At 48.6% G+C, this 18,826-nt stretch overlaps 1 protein-coding gene across 10 annotated transcripts in view; it reads right to left on the bottom strand.

Moving 5' to 3' along the window:
• Positions 1-18,826, bottom strand: part of MYT1L (myelin transcription factor 1 like) — a 462,697-nt gene that overhangs the window by 61,034 nt on the left and 382,837 nt on the right. For all 10 annotated transcript variants that reach the window (XM_076000516.1, XM_020288690.2, XM_076000518.1 and 7 more), the window contains exons 15-18: positions 18,516-18,766; positions 15,902-16,138; positions 14,046-14,167; positions 13,110-13,178 (exon numbers count right to left, since the gene is read on the bottom strand). In XM_076000516.1, coding sequence (XP_075856631.1) covers positions 13,110-13,178; positions 14,046-14,167; positions 15,902-16,138; positions 18,516-18,766 — 679 coding nt within the window. The remainder of the gene's footprint in view (positions 1-13,109; positions 13,179-14,045; positions 14,168-15,901; positions 16,139-18,515; positions 18,767-18,826) is intronic.

Consider the following 18,826-nt stretch of genomic DNA (forward strand, 5'->3'; position numbering starts at 1 on the left):
AGGACTGTTGCTGTTGATGGTGAGAGTGAACGTCAAAGCTAGAGCTGAAGCGAAGGTCATCGCTGGGACATGAAGTCAGGAACAGAATGGATTTTGCGTGAGATGCATTGTTTGTGCAAACAATAGAGCACCACACATTGCTCGACAAGGTGATGTGCACATGGCCTCGCGCGGGGGTCACGATCCGGCACCTGAGAACGTGGAAGTCTAATCTGTTGTGCAACAAGCTGCCCGAAGAAGCCAGGTCTGGTCTGGCTTGGAATCCGCAAAAAGGGAAACAAAAGACAGGTTTCCCCATGTCTCTCACTGCCCTGGGGAGGGTGTGTTCTGACCCACGATAATTCACGAGCAAATTTTTAAAAAGTCTCAATTTCTATCATGTTCTCATCTTAACACACGTCATCCAAAAAAGGCAAGAAAACCGAAGCCAGAATTCAAGGTGGTTTGAAAAACAAAGAAATGACAGAGACTAAGACGATCAAAACATGCCAGCTGGGAAGACGCTTCAGAATCAGAGCAGAGTGAAACTGGTGAGCGTGGATGAGATCTAACGTGAGTTTGATGGGCTGACGGACGTTTTCATTTGATGATTTTAAACCTGATTTGCAAGTCTGATGAAAGTATATTAATATTGTGCCATATTAGAGCAAAGTAAGAAAAAGACACGTTAGGAAAATGAAATTCTTTTATCTCTGGAATGTTTCAATCTTAGCCATTAGAGTTTTGAATTTAAGAAGTTTTATTCATTCATTTTTGGAACTGGGACACATTTTACTTTGCTAATGTCCTTTTCCCGGACACCCCCTTTCTCTCCTGCAAACAGTCTCATGCTGTCCATGGCTGGTTTTTGGTCTGTCTCAGACTCCGTCTTTCCATGTGATAAAGGCTTGCCTGGCTTATTCAGCTGTTACCATGAGCACTTTCCAAACGGGAGCTCGTTTACTGTTTATAAGACCTGTCAAGTAGCTGCCAGCGGGGTCCCACTTTGTAGGTGGGGATCCCAGAAAGGTTAAGCAACTTGTTTAGGATCACACAGCTGCTTGTTGGCCAAGCCGGGATTTGCAGTCCAGAAGTCTGGCTTTGAGGTCTGAGCTTGTAGCCGTTCTTCCGGGCTCCTGCCTCCTGCCTCGGCCTTCACAGAGAGACAGAGACCACGAGACGCTGTGGGCAGGTGGGCTGGGGGCCACGTGCTGACGGCCTGGCATCCCATGTGGAGACACCCACAGGCTTCCAAATGTTTCTAGGCCTTGGAGGAGTCTTTGTTAATGCAACTTAAATATTCTGACTAGATTTTTAAACAGAAATATATATATATACATAAAAGTAATAGATCTTAAATACTCGCAATAAAACAAAAAGCAAAAATTTATTCTTTTTATTTAGCTTAAATACTTACTCCATTTGATATCCCTATGGAATTAAAAGCTAGAAGTGGACGCTTTTGATGGCAAAAATTCTTTCTATGATATGAAAGAAGGAAAATGAGAAATATCTTAGAGAAATGCCAGCACCTCCTAGCCAGCAACTGTGCAGCCAGCAACTGGCTATACACGGAGAGCGCGTGGCCAGGTCACCAGCGCTACCCTGACCGTGAGGTTTGACTGAACCCAGACTCAGTGAGGCATACGGGCACACAGCAGCGCCGTTAGTGGAGACCTTCCTGTGAGTTCTGAGAGAGTCCTACCCAGGTGAGCCCAGCTAAAATGAGGAAAACGAGCTAAAACGTCACGTATTTAATTTAAAACAAGTCAGCAAACAAGACGGGCAATCTGGCCATGGAGTTCCCTGATAGTTGGTAAGTCAGGAGAGCAGAGTCCCTTCAAAGCTGTTTGAGGATGTGCCTGCAGAGAGTTCTGACTGCCTGGCACCTTCCGTCTCGTAAACAGCGTGAGGCGGAGAGGGCTGGCGAGAGACGCAGGGGACGCTGGGACCAGCTGGCAGTCAAGAAAGAAGCCACGGGCATTCCAGAGTCTGTAGGGAAGGACGTGGAGGCGGAGGCCAGAGGCAACGGCTGCCCACTCGGGTCAAGGGACGTCTGGATCCACCAGCACCGGCTGTGTTCGCAACAACCAGACGCTCTTCTCTTCCCCCCCCACCCACCCAGTCTCCAGACTCGGGTTTTCCCTCAGGACGAGCCTTAAATGTGGGATGTGGATGAGTTCAAGTGAAAGAACATGAAAAAAGTCATTTTTCCATGTCTAGGTTTCTCATCGGCAAAGCGCGCCCCGTAGATTAGCCGTTAATGCTTTGTGAAGACTACGTGAGCCACAGTGTGGAAAAGTCCTGCTTTTTTTTTCTTTTTGAGGCTGAGTGTCACTCTGTTACTTGGGCTGGAGTGGGTGGCATCAGCCTCGCTCACAGCAACCTCCAACTCCTGGGCTCAAGTGATCCTCCTGCCTCAGTCTCCCGAGTAGCTAGCGCTACAGGTGTGCACCACCATACCCAGCTAATTTTTTCTATTTTTAGTTGCCCGGCTTCTTTTTTATTTATATTTTTAGTAGAGATGGGGTCTCCTTGCTTAGGCTGGTCTCGAACTCCTGACCTCAAGTGATACTCCTGCCTTGGCCTCCCAGAGTGCTAGGATTACAGGCGTGAGCCACCACGCCTGGCTAAAAATGCTCTTTAAAAATATTTTAATGATTATCTTCTGACAGTGAAGATTCTCAGACTCTGCTTACTTCCAGCTGGCGCTGGCCAGACCCTGTTTGCCTGTCTCACCTGGAGTCCTCCTGCCCTGCTGCGGGACACAGCTGCAAACTGCCCATGAGGGGCTGGGCCCAGCTGGAGGGCACCCAGGCTTCCCTGGTGGCATGTCCCTCCTCCACCAGGCTGTGGTCCAGGGACCAAGAGTATGTGTCCTCCCTCTGCCCTCCCTGCAGCAATCAGCCGGCCCAGGTCCAGGTGACAGGGCATGTACAGGGTGGCAGGGCCAGCCTGTAGGCACATCATTCTGCCTGTTCTACCACTGGTCACCTTCAGGTGATGTTGCCTCTGGATCTTGCTCATGTTAGTGGACTAACAGGGTTTGCCCAGGGACCTGGCATGGGGTGAGAATAGCAGGAGAGACCCAGGAGGCCCCTCAGTGAGGCCAGGTCCAGAGGCAGGAAAGCAGCAGGGAGGTCGGGAAGCCTCAGGGACCAGCCTGGGGAGGCCCCGGGCCCTGGGAAGCCCAGACAGGACCAGAAGGGACAGCCGGGCCTGGAAGGTACAGTCCTGGATATACAGGCCTGGATATACAGCTAGGTCCTGGGAGGTACAGCCAGGCTGGGGAGGTACAGTCAGGCTGGGGAGGTACAGTCAGGCAGGGGAGGTACAGCCAGGCTGGGGAGGTACAGTCAGGACCTGAGAGGTACAGTCAGGACCTGAGAGGTACAGTCAGGCTGGGGAGGTACAGTCAGGACCTGAGAGGTACAGTCAGGCTGGGGAGGTACAGCCAGGCTGGGGAGGTACAGTCAGGCTGGGGAGGTACAGTCAGGCTGGGGAGGTACAGCCAGGCTGGGGAGGTACAGTCAGGACCTGAGAGGTACAGTCAGGCTGGGGAGGTACAGTCAGGACCTGAGAGGTACAGTCAGGCTGGGGAGGTACAGTTAGGCTGGGGAGGTACAGTCAGGACCTGAGAGGTACAGTCAGGCTGGGGAGGTACAGTCAGGACCTGAGAGGTACAGTCAGGCTGGGGAGGTACAGCCAGGCTGGGGAGGTACAGCCAGGCTGGGGAGGTACAGTCAGGCTGGGGAGGTACAGCCAGGCTGGGGAGGTACAGTCAGGACCTGAGAGGTACAGTCAGGCTGGGGAGGTACAGTCAGGCTGGGGAGGTACAGTCAGGCTGGGGAGGTACAGCCTGGACCTGGGGGTACAGCTAGGATGGGGAGGTACAGTCAGGCCCTGGGAGGTACAGTCAGGCAGAGGAGGTACAGTTGGGCCCCAGGAGATATAGTCAGGCTAGGGAGGTATAGTCAGGCTAGGGAGGTACAGTCAGGACCTGGGAGGTACAGCCAGGCTAGGGAGGTATAGTCAGGTCCTGGGAGGTACAGTCAGGCTAGGGAGGTACAGTCGGGCTAGGGAGGTACAGTCAGGCTAGGGAGGTACAGTCAGGACCTGGGAGGTACAGCTAGGCTAGGGAGGTACAGTCAGGCTGAGGAGGTGTAGTCAGGCCCTGGGAGTTATAGTCAGGCAGGGGATGTACAGTTGGGCCCCAGGAGGTACAGCCAGGCTGGGGAGGTACAGCCAGGCTAGGGAGGTACAATCAGGTCCCGGGAGGTACAGTCAGACAGGGGAGGTACAGTCAGGCCCTGGGAGGTACAGTCAGGCTAGGGAGGTATACTTGGGCCTCAGGAGAGACAGCCAGGCTGGGGAGATACAGTCAGGCAGGGGAGGTACAGTTGTGCCCCAGGAGGTACAGTCAGGCCCCAGGAGGTACAGTTAGGCTGGGGAGGTACAGCCAGGCTAGGGAGGTACAGTCAGGCTGGGGAGGTACAATTAGGCCCTGGGAGGTACAGTTAGGCTGGGGAGGTACAGTCAGGCAGGGGAGGTATAGTTGGGCCTCAGGAGAGACAGCCAGGCTGGGGAGATACAGTCAGGCAGGGGAGGTACAGTTGTGCTCCAGGAGGTACAGCCAGGCTAGGGAGGTACAGTCAGGCTGGGGAGGTACAATTAGGCCCTGGGAGGTACAGTCAGGCTGGGGAGGTACAGTCAGGCAGGGGAGGTATAGTTGGGCCTCAGGAGAGACAGCCAGGCTAGGGAGGTACAGCCAAGCCCAGGGAGGTATAGCCAGGCCCTGAGAAGTACAGTTAGGCCTGGGAGGTGCAGGGCCCGGGCAGGCACACCTGCAGAACCCAGAGACTTTTCAAACATAGTGAAAGGTAATCCACCAGTGCCCAGCACAGCGCTTTCTGTAAAAGTGCAACAGAAAAATAGTATAGATGAGATGTGATTTCCCTGAACTGCCACTCCTCCAAGATCACAGATCACGTCTAGGAAGGAACATGGGGTCCAAAACCGGGGGTGCACCCTGTGGGTTCTTGCTCCTGCCCGCCCCCCCAGCGCAGGCCCAGGGCCCCGCATGGGCCTTCACTTAGCACAGAGCCTGAGCAGAACGAGTCTCCTTCCTGAAACTGCCAGAAAAAAATGCCCTCCAAAATCCTTGTCAGTAATTTCCCGACGGGAACATCCACTTTATTTCCAATTCCATTCATTTTGCTCCAGGGAACTATAAATTAGTGAAGTGTTTACTAGATTAAAACCTCGAATTTACAATTAAAGGCCAATCTTGCCTCGCCCTGCTGGCCGGACCCCCGTCGGTGAGACTTGCTTCCCAGCCCCCCGCGAGGGGCGTCTGCGCAGAGGGGAGCCGTGTGCCGTCCCGGGCTCATTTCCCCGAATCACCCAGAGCGGCCACGACTGGGAGGAAACGGGGCCAGAATTCCCAACAAATGGGGAGGCTGAATTCAACCAGAAGTGAAACGGGAAGAAAACTCAGTCTAACATGTCTTATGAGAGGAAATATGTCCAGCTTTGAATCCTAGCCAAGCAACAGCAAAAAAAGTGTGTGTATAAGTTTATCATATATTTACAGTTTAATAATTATATATTTAAAAACATTTAAAATTTCAGTACTTAAAAATATAAGAAAAATAAATTTTCCTTTTGGTTCACATGTATCAAATATGCTGTGTATATATTTTAAAAAGTAATCAAAGGTTTAAAAGAATCAATTTATTCAAAGAGTCATTTTTAAATTATTTGCATAAGGTGTATTATTTTATATTTAATTTGATGATAAATAATCTTTTATTTGTTTGAAAGTAAACTATCATTCAGTAGTTTCTGGTTGTCTGTATTAAAGTTTGAGACGAGAGAATGGAATGGTTGGAAATATTTCACAAGACGAGCCTTCCTCTTGACCTCATTCTAAATCTAAAGAGTTCCCAAAGTTTGTCACAGCAAAAAGCAAAAAGCCCTATAAAGCTAGCTTTGGGAGTTAGAATTAACCTCCAACTTCAGGGAGAATTGGGAGTTCTTACCGCTAAGTTCTGTCATGCCGCAGTCCCGGCGAACTGCTTTTTGAATGGCTTAGGGTGTGAACTGTGGACCTGGTTAGACTAATTAATTTATTCGGGAAGCCGGTGAGTGTGGCAGATTCAAGATGAAATAAAACGCGACTGTGCACTGAATCCACCCACTCCCGAATAACTGTTTACCCCAACGGTAAAATTCTCGACCAGAGCGACTCAGTTTCCTCTAGAAACCAGAAAGTTTCTAGAGGAGACGCTCATGGTTTTGCTAACTGACTGTAGATGGGGCATCTTGTCTACATTCATCATGTTTCATTTAGTTTTCATGAAAATGGAAAATAAGATATAAAGGAAACATTTACAGATTTGACTCCCGTGAAGGAGCCTGGCCAAGACTTCTGTGAACACGGAAGGTTCTGGCACATTCTCGCAGACACGGCACAGCGCCGTCCAGTTTAGAAACCACTTCCTGCAGTCACCTTGCCCTGGCCACTCAGCCCAGACCAAGCCGGGGCCTCTGTGGGGCCCTCCCCACTGTGACTGATCCTGAATCAGGGTGCCCTGTTCTCTGGCCTAGTGGTCCCTAGGTCCATCCCTGTCTCTGCCCTCTGCAGGGCCCGTTCCCCTCTGGCAAATAAAACCCAGGAGGGCCCTCCCCAGCCCCTACCCCAGCCCCCTCCCTGCAGTCCACACTCTGGGCTCTGACTACCCCAGGCCACTGCTTACAGTCCCACTGAGCTTTGGGACACTGTCCCCAGTCCTCAGGAGCATGAAAACATCAAGTCCCTGCTGTTCTGCGGGCTGCGGTGCCCCCAGCTGGCCAAGGCCTCTGTGGCCAGCAGAGCTCTCTGCCCCGTGTCTGTGCCCTGGCTCCCGAGCTGAGTTCTCTCCTCCACCCGCTGCCAGGCCAGCTGCAGCCGCCCTCCCGGATCTGCACGCACCTCCCTGGTTATCAGACGCCTCCCCCTGCCCTGGCTCTCAGTAAGGCTGTATGTGTCTCATCGTGGCTGAACTTGCGGCCTCAGGGCCACATGTGGCCCTCCAGATCCCCAAGTGTGGCCTCCACTAAATCCAGACTTCACAGAACAAATCTCTTTATTAAAAAAATTTGTTCTGTAAAATTTGGGTTCCGTCAAAAAGCCGCACTCAAGGATCCAGATAGGCCACATGTGTCCCTGACGATGCAGGCCCCTACGGCTGGGTGGACAGACACACACACATTTCTTTTTGGTCTGCTTTGAACAACTGACCAGGGCTCCTGGGAGGCAAAATCTGTGTCTTGTCTCTGGGCACCGATTAGGTATTTTGGGAATAATGAACGAACGGAACACTGCTCGGTTTGGGGTCCCTCTGAGAATGCCCTGTCCGGTTTGTGCTTCGCCAGGGAAGCCCGGGAACTTCGCGGTCTCCAAATCGGCCCATCTTTCCCAGAAGAGGCAGAGAGGGAGACCGTCCCAGGCGGCCAGGGCAGTTTCTGACGTGGGTCTGAATGCAGCGCATGGACTGAACGGAGCTTTGACAGGCACAACACACAGCTACAACCCTGAGTTTAGACACCCGCCCCAGTGCACGCGGCCCCGCACAGGTTCGGGAGGAGTCAAGGCTGTTTCACGCTGGGCAGTCTAAAAGTGTGACTCTCCCAGTGTTTTTTGCTTTTGCTTTTTCCAATTAAAGGCCTTGATATAAAGTATTCCAAAGCTCAAAATGTTTTTGAGTGAATTATGGTTCTCATTTCTGTGACAGAAGATGCAAAGCATGCAAAGTCGTTCGGCAATTATTAAATTAACACTTATATCTCTCTCCTTTGAGTTCTGGTTAATATTTTCACAAGGCACACTTACACTGCCACTGTTAACAATAGTATTTACTGCATGTGTACTATGAGCTGCTGTCAGTCCTACCCCGTTTCACAGATAAGGAAACTGAGGTACAGAGGAAATTCACAGCACAGTCCTCTCTCTAGAAAGTTGATGCTCTCTATTTCATTTTGCACAAAGAATCTCTGCATGAAAATCATGTATCTTAACCATTAAACTTAAATACTGCCACCTATTGCCTTTCTTTAATTACCTGAGTCTGATTTTTATTGTGAATTTTAATATAACCTGAATCAAAACATTGAGGAGGGTGAATTGTAAACAAACAAACCTAAATTGCATTTCAAATATTGCTGGAGAACTTTATAAATGTTTTATAATGCCAGATCCCTCTATGGAGTTAATTAAACAATGAAGTTTTGTTGTTGTTTAGTTTGGTTTTGGTTGCTTTGTGTCTGAATATAGTTAGTTTAAGGTAATTAAGATAGAGCCCCAAACCCAAATGTGGACACCTGGAACTCACTTAATGATCTGGGTTTAAAGCTCAGAGGGATCCCGAGCAGGGACTCTGCTCCGAGAACAGACATCAAGGGCCCTGGTCCGCTGGGGCCAGCGTCCAGCCCCTGCTTCCCTCCCCTCCCGCAGCCCTGCCAGTTGGAGCCGGGAGGCCACTCTGGGCACTGCGGCAGTGACAGAGCCCGTCGGGACAGAAGGAAGACAGGGACTTTCCTGGTCTCCCTCCCTCAACAAGGAGGCAATGAATCGAGACCTGGGGGGCCAGCTTTGGTTATTGTTGGTTGTAGGTCCATTGTGTGTGTGTGTGTATAACTGGAGTCGCCCTGAATATTTCTATTTTTGAAGTTTTACTATTAATATATTATGCTTAACTGTATTTCCCATATTGAATTTATTTTTAAATTGGCCCTACTCATGACAAAATAAGAATATATCTGGAACAAGCAGTGTTTTGTAGGGTATTTAAACAAAATGTTATTGTACAAACTTTATAAACCTTTTACAGATGTTGAGACATAAATGGCAGAACCTGGTCTCTGCTGGAGCAAGTTCAAAGTGCATCTAGCCGACTGTGAGAAACACGAGTGAGTGGTTTCCACCTGACGTGATGTAATGCGGGAGTTTACCCACCACTGGGCTGACCCCCATTTAATTCCCCGTGTGCATTACAAGAAAACTGCAGGAGGCTAGCCGTGGCAAGAAAAACACTGTATGTATGTGCATGTGTATGGTCATAGCCATAGCTAAGCTTTGTTACACGCAAACCCTTGATTCTTGATGACAAAACAAGACACCTGAGGAAGCGTGGCTTCGAAGAGTAAGTGGGATGTGTGGGAAAGCTCAGCTCTAGCCTTGTCACTGGCGCTACCGTCTGTGCATCTCCGTGAGCCGCCTCAGAGCCCACACACAGGAACTGGGTCTGTGCGTGCCTTCCCGCCTTTCTCTCAGGGCGACAGCCTGTGTATGCACTGTGTCCACCTCCAAGCACCCTACTGGTCTGTGGGCCGGGCACCCTGCACCTGCGGGTCCCCCTCTCGCCCAGAGACGTCGGTGCGCTCAGGCACCCGGGGCAGCTGCAGAACGAAACCACCTTCCTACTGAAATGAGGAGTCTGGGAAAGCAAGCGTGAAGTGACAGACCTGGGGCGAGCCCCCTCCCAGTGCTGGCTGAGTCTCACGACCACTTTCTGTCCTGGAGGAGCTGAATTTACACCCAGGGCAACTCATCCTCCTGATGAGCAAACTCGCTGTCTATTAAAGAAACCAGGCCCCAGTCCATGGAGATTACAGAATGCCTGAGAACATTCTAAAGGGCAGGGAACCAAAAGCAGCACCCCCATGGTGATTAAATCACAGTGGTCTAACATTCCTTCTCCTGAATGGAGTTACATTAATGACGGTACTTGTGGTATTATAAGGTAAAGATATGAATAATAAGGAGGTATCTAAATTTGGCCAACCAAAGTATAAATGAAAGCCAATTTGTGGGCCCATTTTAAGAGTTAATTGGCTCTGATTGAAATCAGTTTTGATTTGGCTTAAATTGGTTACTGAGATGGCTAAGACACCTACATCGTCCTCGTGTCTGCCAGTGAGCACACATCTGGAAGCAGGAAAAAGAATTCCTGGTGGGGAGGATATGGTTCCTTAAAAAAAAATAGGCTGATGTGATATGATTTGCAAGTTCCCTTCACGTTGCTTCTTTCAGGGAAACTTAGCAAATGAAATTTTAAGAGAAGACAAATCTCTTTAGAATCAGAGCTCATGTTAGCTGGATTTCTCACCAAAAAAACCACTTTAATTTGCACACTTCTATTCTCTTTTGCTTTTTGGCCTGTGGTCTCAACGACTGTCACAGGCAGGTAATCCCTACAGTGGCCCTGCGCCTGCAGGGGGTCCCGGAGGGGTGAGCTGTGCAGCAGGGACTCTGCCTCACAGCATCTATGCGCAAGTCTGCGAGGCCCAGGGGCTCTGAGCTGCCCCCCCCCACCTTGTGCCTCCACCAGGGCCCCTTTTCCCCCTCACGGCCCAGCCTCACCTCCCTGCCACTCAACTATGTTTTCTACGTCAGATGGACTAGAGGACAGAAAAAGCAATAGTTCCAATGTTTGAGCAAGACCCATGTATACATTAAGTTTTAATACGTTTTCAGTTTACATGTTGTACATAATTAAACATGAAGTTATTGATTTCCCTTTAAGAATACCCCACATTTGTTACTCCACACGAGGACTGAGCACAGTGTTATTTCAGAAGTCTAAGAGCTTTGAGGACCCAAGACCCAGAGTTTATCTGGCAGAGTGTGTCTTGTCCATGATCAAGAGTGTCCTGTGAATGGCCAGCTATCAAAATTCAGTGTTGGAATTGACAAGAAGATTTCCAGAAAGTGCTGTTTGTTAGCTGATGCCTAGTAGAGAAAACCGTTTGCGATGATGGGGGCCACTCTCTACGTGCGTCTTTGTGAATAAGCAGAGACGCGCGGAGCAGTGGACAGCGAGCGCGAGCGTCCTCAGCCAGGGAAGCTGCTGCGGAGCCAGCGACCAGGCCTTAAAACGCGCACGCGTGCAAGGGACGTCACACTGAGAAGGCGCACGGCTGAGTCCTCCCAAAGAAAGCCACCGCCACAGGGGCTGGTCCACGCCCAACGCATGGGAGAGTGGCCGACAGAGCGCTGGCTCCGTGGACCAAGCAGGATGGAGGGCGCCACCAGCTAAGGGGGTGAGGAAAAAACATCACCGCCCACGGTTTCCTCAGTTTGGAAAGACATAGTATCAAGTAAAGATGGGTCATTTAAACATCAGATGTTTAACTGAAATCTTTAGTTTTGAAGATCCATCAATAGAAATGGACCTTTCAGAAAATAAGTTAAGTTTGGATTCCCCAGAGAAGCTCAATCAAGATGGGACTTATGTTTTACAAAGACAAGTCTAGAAATGGGTGTGGCTTTTAGATCAGCCCCAAATTAGGACAAGGCCACCCACCTTCTGAAGACACAGGCCCCGCAGGACAGGCGGGGAAAGTGTGGGCGGGGGCTGAGCGCCCTCCCCCACCCTAGAAGACAAGAGCCAAGGCCTCCCGCTGGCGACACCAAGGGTGAGACCACCGACCGTCTGTCGGTGGAGCAAGGCAAGAAGAAAGTGCTGGAACTGGAGACGGCAAGTCTGCTCAGAATCTCAGATCAACACAGACTTTCGAGCCCAGTGTTAAGGGATGCAAGAAAGAAAGCTGACCCCTCAGGAGAGGTCTCTGTCTCGGAGGGGCCTGAGACACTGACCAGTGAGAAGCGGGGCTAGATGCCAGCCGTGCAAGGCTGCGTTCCTGCCCACAGCCGCCTGCTGGAACTGGAGATGTGCCAGGCTGTTGCAAAGTGCCCTCCTCAAGACATTCAAAGGGATGCCGCCATGCTCTGACGTGTTGGCCAAGTTCCCAGTACAGTTAGTCACATTTGGACCAGGAGGGAAATGTGGTTTCAAGCCATGAAAAAGATCCCCGCACAGAGCGGGTGGAATTGTTCTTGCTAACGCTGTCCGTTCTGGGATCCTAGAGCTACTTTGTCCGTTAGGCACTGCTGTGGATGACGCTATAGACTTTACAGCTGTTAGGGGAGAGGAAGCCCTCCAGGTGTTTACATTCCATGAAGAGAGTTCCAAGAGTCTCATGACGCAAGAGCTAGTTCAGGAAGTCACTGAACATGAGCAGGTGATCTATGGCTCTAGGGCCTTGGACAGGGATCCTGCAAAAAATGACACGGGTGAAATGAAACCCTGCACTCAGTAAGAGCCTGGCTTGTGCTCGTGGGCTGGGTGTCAGGGCAGGATGGCTGGGCAAAGAATTGAACACGGGCTGGAAACAGCATTTTCTTTGCATGGACACTAAAGCCTTTGCACACAAAATGAAAACCAAGCAGTTGACATTATGAGAGCTATGTCAGATCATTAAAAACAGCTACTTTGGGGACTCTTGGTTCTCACCATGCTGCGGAAGCTCTCACCCCGCCCCTTGTGTCTGCCTGAGTGTCTGCGTTACTGGGGTCTGCAGGCGTTCTTACACTTTCCGTGACTTTACCGACTTCTTTCAGAACCTAACTAGGGCCTGAACACAGGCGTCTATGTAGAAAGAAGGAAAACCTCAGTCTGGTGGTATAAATGTAGGTGGTTTTGCCATTTCCCCAAATTTACTCTTAAAAATTATAGGCATAGAGGAGAGGGGTAAAGTTTAGAACGATGTGTGTGTCTCTGCGCAGCTGAGTACCAGGGCTGTGCGGATCCCTGGACTGCGAGTTGTCATTGTCCTAAAGCGTGTTAATAACTAAGACCACATTGCATTTAACAAATTAGCTGCTATCATGGTAGATTTTTTATCATGAGTGCTATTTAAGTATCTATGTTCTAAATAATCATATTAACTTCTGGTTTTAAAAATATCAATTTTGATTCTTTAAATTGCAATCATTTTCTAAAAGTGTGAGTCACTGTAAAATTTCCCTTTTGTATGCATGCACATCTGAAAACACTCATGCTCTAGGAAACTCGAGACCGAAGGGTATGATACGGAAAACCCAGAGGTAAATGTGAGGCAGAAAGGCAGAATGGGCCGTTTGGAAAGTGGCTAAAATCCTGAGAACCCAACTGTGGGTGCTGGATCCGGGCACTGACAGTACAGGTCATTTTTGTTACAGACATCTTTCTTTTCAAATGACACATCATTCTTTGTGAACTACAGAGGGAAGAAATTTTTAAAAGAGAATGATTTCCATCAAAGCTTACTTGAGTTCTTGGGAGCTGGTGGCCAGCATGCTCCGGATGCTCTTGTCAGCCAGCGGGCAGCCCGACAGACTGTAAGACAGGCCAGGGAGTCGGGTGAGTGCCCGCTAAGCGGCTGAGCTCCCGGACAAACACAACATAAAACTGAAATTAAAAAGTTTAATGCAGAAAAGCAATGGGCAAGTGCTGTATATTGAATTTTTGGTATGTTTAACTCTCAAAATGCTCAAATATAAATTTAAGAAGATGTTTCTGTTAATATGCAATTGTTTAAAAATAATATAAAATGTTTATGCTCTTTGCTGTAAATATTTAAGAATAATTTAGCAAATTTAGGTAGTTTATTTGAAAATAAAAGACATTATACAACACGTAAATTAGCATGCTTTTGAAGGTCAACATATAGCACTTAAAGGGTTGACACAGAATTCAACATTTTTACTTTGACAGCATTGTTGAGGTAAGCTGAAAACAATAAATTGAAAAGACAGAATCCACCATGAAAAAAATGAAGTCACACCTTCTGTGTGAGGCGTAATTACCAGTCACATGACCACTCCCATCACACCCCGGAGTTGGACATCTGCCACCAGACAAAAACAAGAACAGCCAGAATAGTAAGTATGTTTTAAAAAAACTTTTTAAAAAGTTTCATTGTTTCCAGTTTAGCTGCAATGTCTGCAAGGGGATTTAAGCACCCTGAAGAAAAGCCGCAAAATGCACAGGATTATGGAATGACGCCTCCGTATGACAGAGCATCATTAGGACAAGCAAGTGCACAGTCAGCTCTCACTCTACGGGACCGGCAGCCTGAGACATCTGTGTGCTGCGAATGTCGCATGCTCCAACGGCAAGGCATATACAGATCCGATTTTTAAAAATAAGCCAAAGAATGGGAAAATATAGAAAAGTCACAATTCCACCTCACATTATGCTTACGTTATCAAATCCTTCTTGCTCTCCTTGCACTGAGGGTACTTGGGTTTCGGACTGGGGACGGTCACCTCCCCCGGGTACCTTCTTTCTTCGAGAGCCTCCTGGAACGGGTCCAGCTCCTCCGGCTGCGGGCAAAGCAGGGCTTCAGCGCACAGGTGGGAACTCAACACAGCCTGGACACGGTGGCTCGTGGCTCCGGGGTGGCCGCCTCTACGTTCCCCACCTCTTCCTACTGCCCAGTTAAAATTTTATATATCTTTGACCTGATAAAGCCCCTTCTGAAAATGCAAACTGAACTTCCCATCACCTGCTCTAAACTTCTAAAATTACAGTCACCTGCCAGAGGTCAGGGCCCTTGTGTAATATTCACTGGCCACACTCACAACAGGGACACACAAAGGTTCCGGCCACCAGAGAGCCCACTTTCGCTTTGGTCTTCTCATCCCATGCTTGGTAAACACCTGTGTCTTGCTGTCATAGCAAGACCCCACACCAACCCGCACAGTTCCTAAAAATAGTTTAGGAATGGATTTTTACCAATCATTGGTAAGTATTTTACAGGTATGTGCTTTTAAGACTCAAGGCAATGCAAAACCCACTTAGATGGGTGTTGTAACTTTCAATTTTTCTTGTGCAGCATTTTCTTTTTGGGTGTGTCCAACTGCAGTGACCCCAAGGTCCCTGCAGATGGCAGCGCTCAGCAAGCGCACCCCTCAGTCCCTGCCGGACAGTGAGGGTTGATGTCCCGGACAGTCTGCGACATGAAAACACTCTGTCGTTTTATGAGGGCTTAATTGTAATTAAAATAAATTCCAAGATTCAACGGCCATGCCTCATTTTGTAGTCATGATCTAACACTGCAGTAAAGGGAAAAATGCTTGGAAATTTAGCTTGCCACTCAGATTTGCTTCTGTACCACAGTGAGTGGTACTTAATCCACTTGGAGGTAAAGACAATGGGCTGTGAGCAGGTGCCTCTGCCTGTTTCTACAGGGAGCTCCTGCTTCTCTTTTCCACTTCCTTGTTTCTGCAGGATGCTACTGCTTTGATGGTGGTCTCCCTTTCCTACTCAAACATTTTTTATTTTGTAGGAAATAAAGAAGATGTCATGACTTTCAGAACTGAACACTAAAGAAAAAGTCAGTTGGATAAAGAATTTTTTTCTTTTCTTTTCAAAGCCTCAGGGCTATTATATATATTTTAATAATTTGAATATGAAAATTGTAACTACATCAAAAATATGTTCTTGGCATAGGTGTCTTAGTAATAGTGTCGTAAACAAAGATTCAGGTGATTGCATTACAATAATTTATTCAAGGCTGAGTAAAGTCTTCTAAACACTTTAGAAGACTCAGAGAAGAGACACCATCCTTCGCTTCGAAGAGCTAGGTAATTACTAGCCATAGTTAACTACTGAAGTATATATTTTATATATATATATGTATGTATGTATATATATATATATATACATACTATATATACATGTGTGTGTATATATATATATATAATAATTCTCTACCTGTAAAGAAAAATCCTGTATTGTGTCAAGAGGTCACTGAGAAAAAGTGGACTGGTATGCCATTTATATATTTTCTTAGGGAAATCATTTGTGACAAAACATACTTGTTAGAAAATGAAATTTATCATTTAAAAAAGTCAATAGTTTGTTTCACGCAAATCAATGTTGTCACAAACCTCTTCTGAGTAAAAAACAATGTTTTCTAAGTCTTAGCTAAAGGTCATATTTAAAGAGAAAATATATTTTCTCTTAGGCTGTGTGCAAATGGCATTTTCTTCCACCCGGGGCCCAATTTCAGAGCCTCACAGCCGACACAGGTCGGTTTCAATGGAAGGACCTACAGTGATCTCCTTGGCCTCGTCCTCGTCTACCCTCCGGGGCTTCATCTTGGTGTAGTCGACGGGCAGGTCCCAGCAGTCGCCTTCGCCCAGCTGGAAGCACCTGCTGTCCATCACCGCCTGCTGCTGGGGGGACATGGGCTCCAGGGGCGTCAGGATGGGGCAGCAGGTGTCCCTTGGCCTCTGCTTGTTCATGCTGAGGTCCAGAGTCCCGTTCTCATCCACCTCCATGTCGGGGTTCTGTCGGCAGAAAGACATGGTGACTGGGCTTGGCCCAAGATCGGGGCACTCTGCCAGTGCGCTCCCCCAGACTGCAGCCCTGCCTTTGCTGGTGTGGACCTTAGTCACAGGATTCCTCACTGCTGTCTCATTTACCTAAGTCCCTAAGGTGCATGGACATGGAACACTGGGAAATTTCTGCTGTCCCAGGTTTAGCTGCAAAACTGGTTGGAGGATTCATCCATCCATCCATCCAGTTATTTCTCTCTACTATCTATCTCCCACCCACTCCCTGTCTCTGTCTCTGTCTCTCTCCCTCTCTGTCTCTGTCTCTCTCTTGCCTTTTTTTCCTGTTACATCTGTGCTCTTAGAAATGAGCCTGGACAAAAGAAAATTCATAACAGTGATTAACTTCAATTTCTTTCCAGGTCAAACACCTAACAGATCAAAAATATGTGTGCATACATGTGTGTACACACACACATGTATATACGTCAGCTTAAAAATTCTTCTTTAGTTTCACTGGTGCTAATAGTTCAAGAAGTAGAGAGGAGGAAAACAATAGAATTAAAGGCTCAAGGAAGGAGAGAGAAGGAACTAGAATTTACTTTCTAATGCAAACTTATGATGAAGAGAATTTTTCATATTAAGGGAGGAGAAGTGGAATCACAGTTAAAAATGCCTCTACTACAATGATCATGGTCTGACCTACCCTAAGTTTCAGCAAACCTGCAATTTAGTCAACTGGCTTTAAAAAAAGTCCCAAAAGGTACAGGGTAAGATTTTTTAATTGATGCTTTGAAACAGATCAAGAATTATTCAGAGCTTGCCTCTCAGGAGAAGGTGGAGGAGGGACATGTGGACACAAAGTAAGAAAAGCCTCCAACAATCCTATATATTTTCCCCCAAAGGGTTATATTCTCTTGAGAAAAAATTTGATTTCAGAGCTGGCCTGAAAGCTGCTGCCTCCCAGAGGTCTGGCTGCTTCCCTCTCCAGAAGGAAGACGCTTGGGATGAGCCCCCATCCTTGGAGCTGTTACCTTAATAAATTACACGGTATTATTCTGCCTGAACTCTCTGTGTCAAAGTGCAGCCCCAGTTTGAAGCTTTGATACTAATTTAGGCTTTATAATGTTGGATTTATTCTTTCAGTCTTACTATAATTTTAAGAAAGTGAAAAAAAATTGGAAGAGGTTTCTATCTTTTATTTCTTGCCACAGAATCTCCTCCATGCTAGTTTCCCATTTCAGCAGCCGGATGGCCACGAAAGGTGCACGCCCCTGACACTTCTCCAATATCTAGGAATAAAAATATCAATAGATGAAAAAGCATTTGCAAAACGTAAGATTACTGACCTTACTCCATTCTTACAAATTACAATTGTTTATAACCACTGCTGTCAGCGTGGCGAGCTCAGGTGCAGGGCGGAGCACATTAGGTAAGGAGAGCGCCTGTGTTTGTCTGCAGGGGAGGTGAGCAGCCTGCTGCTCTGCGAACACAATGGGGCCGCTCGGCATCCCCAGGTTCTGTCTGGCCACCTAGTGGCCCTGGGGAGGCAGCTCTCTCTCCTGCTCCTGCACCGCTTATATTACCCTGGGTAGAGACTGAGCCCATCCTTCCAAGTGAGGTATCACAAGGATGGAAAAACATGCACCACACGTACTCGCCATCAAACTGGTACTAACTGATCCACATTAAGGTGCTCACAGGGTAGTAACACTCACTGGGTGCCGGTCAGGTGGGGGTGGGGGATACAGGGGGTGGGTAAGCCCACAGCTTGAGCCCACAGATGGAGACGGGGTGCACTGTATGGGGGAAGGACATGCTTGGCCCTGGCTTGAGCAAGGCAAATGCATTTCATGCAACCAAGATGTCTATACCCCGATAATATCCTGAATAAAAAAAAAAAGAAAATAGAAACCAGAAAATCTCCACAAACATTGCATGCCATTGTGGCATCTGTGGAGTTTTAAACTAATGAGTGCTGCTGTGTCAGATTTGGGCTTCCTGCATTTCCTGCAAGTAGGAAAGCAGTGGGCAGTCCCCTGGGAGTGTGGTTCAGGGACAGTCCTGTGTTTTACTTGACAATGGGGCTAGTGGACTATCCTTCCTGGGGACAGTCCCCTGTTCTACCTGACACTGGTGCCAGCAGACCTTTCTGTGCTTTGATTTTAAGGCATATTTCTCCTTAGCTCTGTGATCTCATGCAGTGTCCTTTTAGATTCAATGAATGATCCTGGACCCTGCAGAGCAGGGTCCATGTGTGCACACCAATCCTGATTTAGACGGGAACCCTCCTTGGACAGTGGTGCCGTGCAGGCTGCTTTCAAGGTGACCAGGGCACCTGCCCGCCCACAGCGCACCCCGCAGCCCCAGCCCGCGCCAGTGGCCCGCGTACCCGTGCGGTGCACAGGTCCTGTGGCTTGGTGGAGAGGTTCTGTGGCATCTCGCGGCAGCGCGTGGACAGGTTGAGGATGGCCGTGGCTGCCATGTGGGCCGCCTCCACGTCGTGCGTGTAGTCGAAGCTGCTCTTGCTGCAGGTGCTGCTGGCGCTGCTGCCGCCGCCGCAGCTCAGGTTGCTGCTGCTGCTGGGCGCATAGCTGCTGGTGGTGCTGCCACTGGGGCTGGCGTCCTTGCAGTACCGCTTCGCTGGGGAGACAGGGACGGGCTCAGCGCGTGGGCACCGCCAGCCGCGCTGCACCAGGAAGA

Source organism: Microcebus murinus, chromosome 3 (assembly GCF_040939455.1).
Source record: "Microcebus murinus isolate Inina chromosome 3, M.murinus_Inina_mat1.0, whole genome shotgun sequence".
Classification (NCBI taxonomy): domain Eukaryota; kingdom Metazoa; phylum Chordata; class Mammalia; order Primates; family Cheirogaleidae; genus Microcebus; species Microcebus murinus.